This window comes from Eimeria mitis, genomic scaffold, assembly GCF_000499745.2.
Source record: "Eimeria mitis Houghton genomic scaffold, Emh_scaff3985, whole genome shotgun sequence".
NCBI classification, from domain to species: domain Eukaryota; phylum Apicomplexa; class Conoidasida; order Eucoccidiorida; family Eimeriidae; genus Eimeria; species Eimeria mitis.
Genome location: NW_013572320.1, coordinates 2969 through 5201, shown reverse-complemented (window position 1 = coordinate 5201; position 2233 = coordinate 2969). Strand labels below are relative to the sequence as shown.

The 2233-nt window shown below is 48.9% G+C and overlaps 1 protein-coding gene across 1 annotated transcript in view; it reads left to right on the top strand.

The window, feature by feature from the left end:
* Positions 1-1267: 1267 nt before the first annotated feature.
* Positions 1268-2233, top strand: part of EMH_0071390 (uncharacterized protein) — a gene marked incomplete at both ends in the record, with an annotated part of 2774 nt that continues 1808 nt past the window's right edge. Inside the window, 2 exons of the mRNA XM_013499092.1 lie at positions 1268-1582; positions 1702-1748. Coding sequence (XP_013354546.1) covers positions 1268-1582; positions 1702-1748 — 362 coding nt within the window. The remainder of the gene's footprint in view (positions 1583-1701; positions 1749-2233) is intronic.

Genomic DNA, 2233 nt, shown 5'->3' with positions numbered 1-2233 from the left:
GATTCGTGACAATTAAATTATTTTACACGTTTCGTCATCTCTGTTGACCACTCGGGCCTTCATTCCCATTCCCTACGTGCCCTGGCTACCGTACAAATCTCCTGAAGGGTGTCAGGCCTAGTTGTTCGTACTTAATTCCCAGCGTTACGGGATATTCTATACGATTTTAGCTGTTTTGTGTATTCTAGAACGTGGACGTTTTCGGCTTTTGTCCTTTCTGGAGGGTTTTCACCCTTTTCAGCCTGCCCTATTGGAACTTGTGTGAAAAGCGCAGTTGATAACAATCTGCTAGTATCCTAGGACTGCGTGTGTTTTATGAATAAACTTTTTGCGTTTTGCGTTTACATTAATCTGAAGAATTAGCGACGTGAATTCCCACATGGGGCCTCCTGCCGAGTAGACTGGCAACGCGCCGGTACAGGTGTTAATGCAGCGGTCACTATACCGCCGCCGTCCGGATGAAACACGGAGGAAAATATCCAGCAAGGTGCAAAAAGTTAGCTTAGCTTTGCTTGCCCTAGTTGAATTAATACGTTTAGGTCCAATTTCCGATTTTTCTATTTGGGAGTTCTTACTTCTGGGCGTGCAGGGCCGTTGGGCCGTGCAGCGGTGTAACCATAGGCAGGCCACAAAGACGCCCTTCAACGGGGCAAAAATTGAATTAAAATACGCTTAGTTAGTAATTGACTCAAATTGAAAACATTCAAGCATGAACACATCTAAAGAGCTTTCTATTGGAGTACTGGTTCAGATGAGAAAACCGAAAGGTCACCCGGTCCCGTTCGCAGCTACATTCCAGGGGGTAACACCTGGAAGCGTAGACGACTGAATGGGCGTTGTTTCATTGAAATTCCGCACACGACTCATTTTACATTTGATTAGCTGCGTAAATGGTGGTGAATATTCCCGAAGACATTTGAATGCCACCACCTCTCTGCATTGAGTGGTCACCGGTCTGTGCCGGTCAGCATGCAAGGCGCGCACCATCATGCTTTAGATATTAGCGAAGCCTGAGGGTCCTTCAGATTGAATCATGATATATACTGACAGATTTGTGTTGCTCCGTTCTTGTTGCCGTTCGATGCCCCTGCTGGCGTCCTGTTCAGTAGGGGGGTGAGTGGGACTGCTATCCATTGAACGAACCCGAGGCAACACGAGGCGCGAAGGTCTCCCCTCCTTCGAGCCTGTGGCTTCTACAGAGAGTTTTGTAATGTAATGGTCTTCACATGGACAAATCAAACCTGCAAAGCTGCAGATCTACGGCAAAATGGGGCGGCAGCGCCAGCGGCTGGATTCCGCTGTGTTGTTGCATCCGACAGTAGCTCCTCTCGGCGGGTCCCTAGGGGGACTCGAGGCCCGCTCTTTGCCTGGAGAGGGAAATGGAAAGGTTGCGCACGACTCGCGGAGGTCATTTATACGTGAAAATGGGAGCTTCAGCGACACGACCGACCACTACGCACAAGTTGACTGGACACCCTGGGACTGCTGCCGCTGTGCAGCAGAAACGCGAGATGCCATGTTAGAAAAGGTTGCCGATGCATTTGGGCGATATGCTGTTATCGTTTACCACCATCCTCTCAAGGTACAATGCGACGATTTTCTAGGGCTTGGGGTGTGGGGTTTAGGGTTCAGGGTTGAGGGTTGAGGAATATGGGGTGTGTATTGCTGTTTGATGCCTGCGATTCAGTTCATTGTGTTCAGCGCGTTGCTGTGTTTGAGCCTCTCCGTCGGTTTGCTATTCAAAACAAGTACTACGGACGGCGTGCTGCAGTACACCATCCCCCATAGCCAAGCCCAGCAGGCACGTTTAGATTGTTCATGATATATACAACAAGAAACTGCCCCACAGAGCGACGGCACGTTAGACCTAGAGTCCCTCCATTGAGAATGTATTCGTTGTTGGTGTTTAATCTGTAATACTTACCATGGCCGTTAGAATGGTTTCGTCACACTACGCTCAACTGTGTGTCCATATTGCGCATCATAGCGGACTGCGCTCTTATCTCGCACCCTTGCAGCCCTATGTGTGTGCCTTCTTGCCTCTTCGCTTTCTACTTCGATTTTCGGCTCGCTAGCTTGTCTGTCCGTTGGTCTTGCGGTGTCCTTACATGTCTTGTCTCCTTGTCCTTATGCCGCGAAAACTATCTGCTATAACTTCTAGCAGCAGCCGTGTTTGTTTTCCTCTGTCGAATTGTCGATTTATTTGGGTTTGTGAAGACCTTTCGTGCGTTGC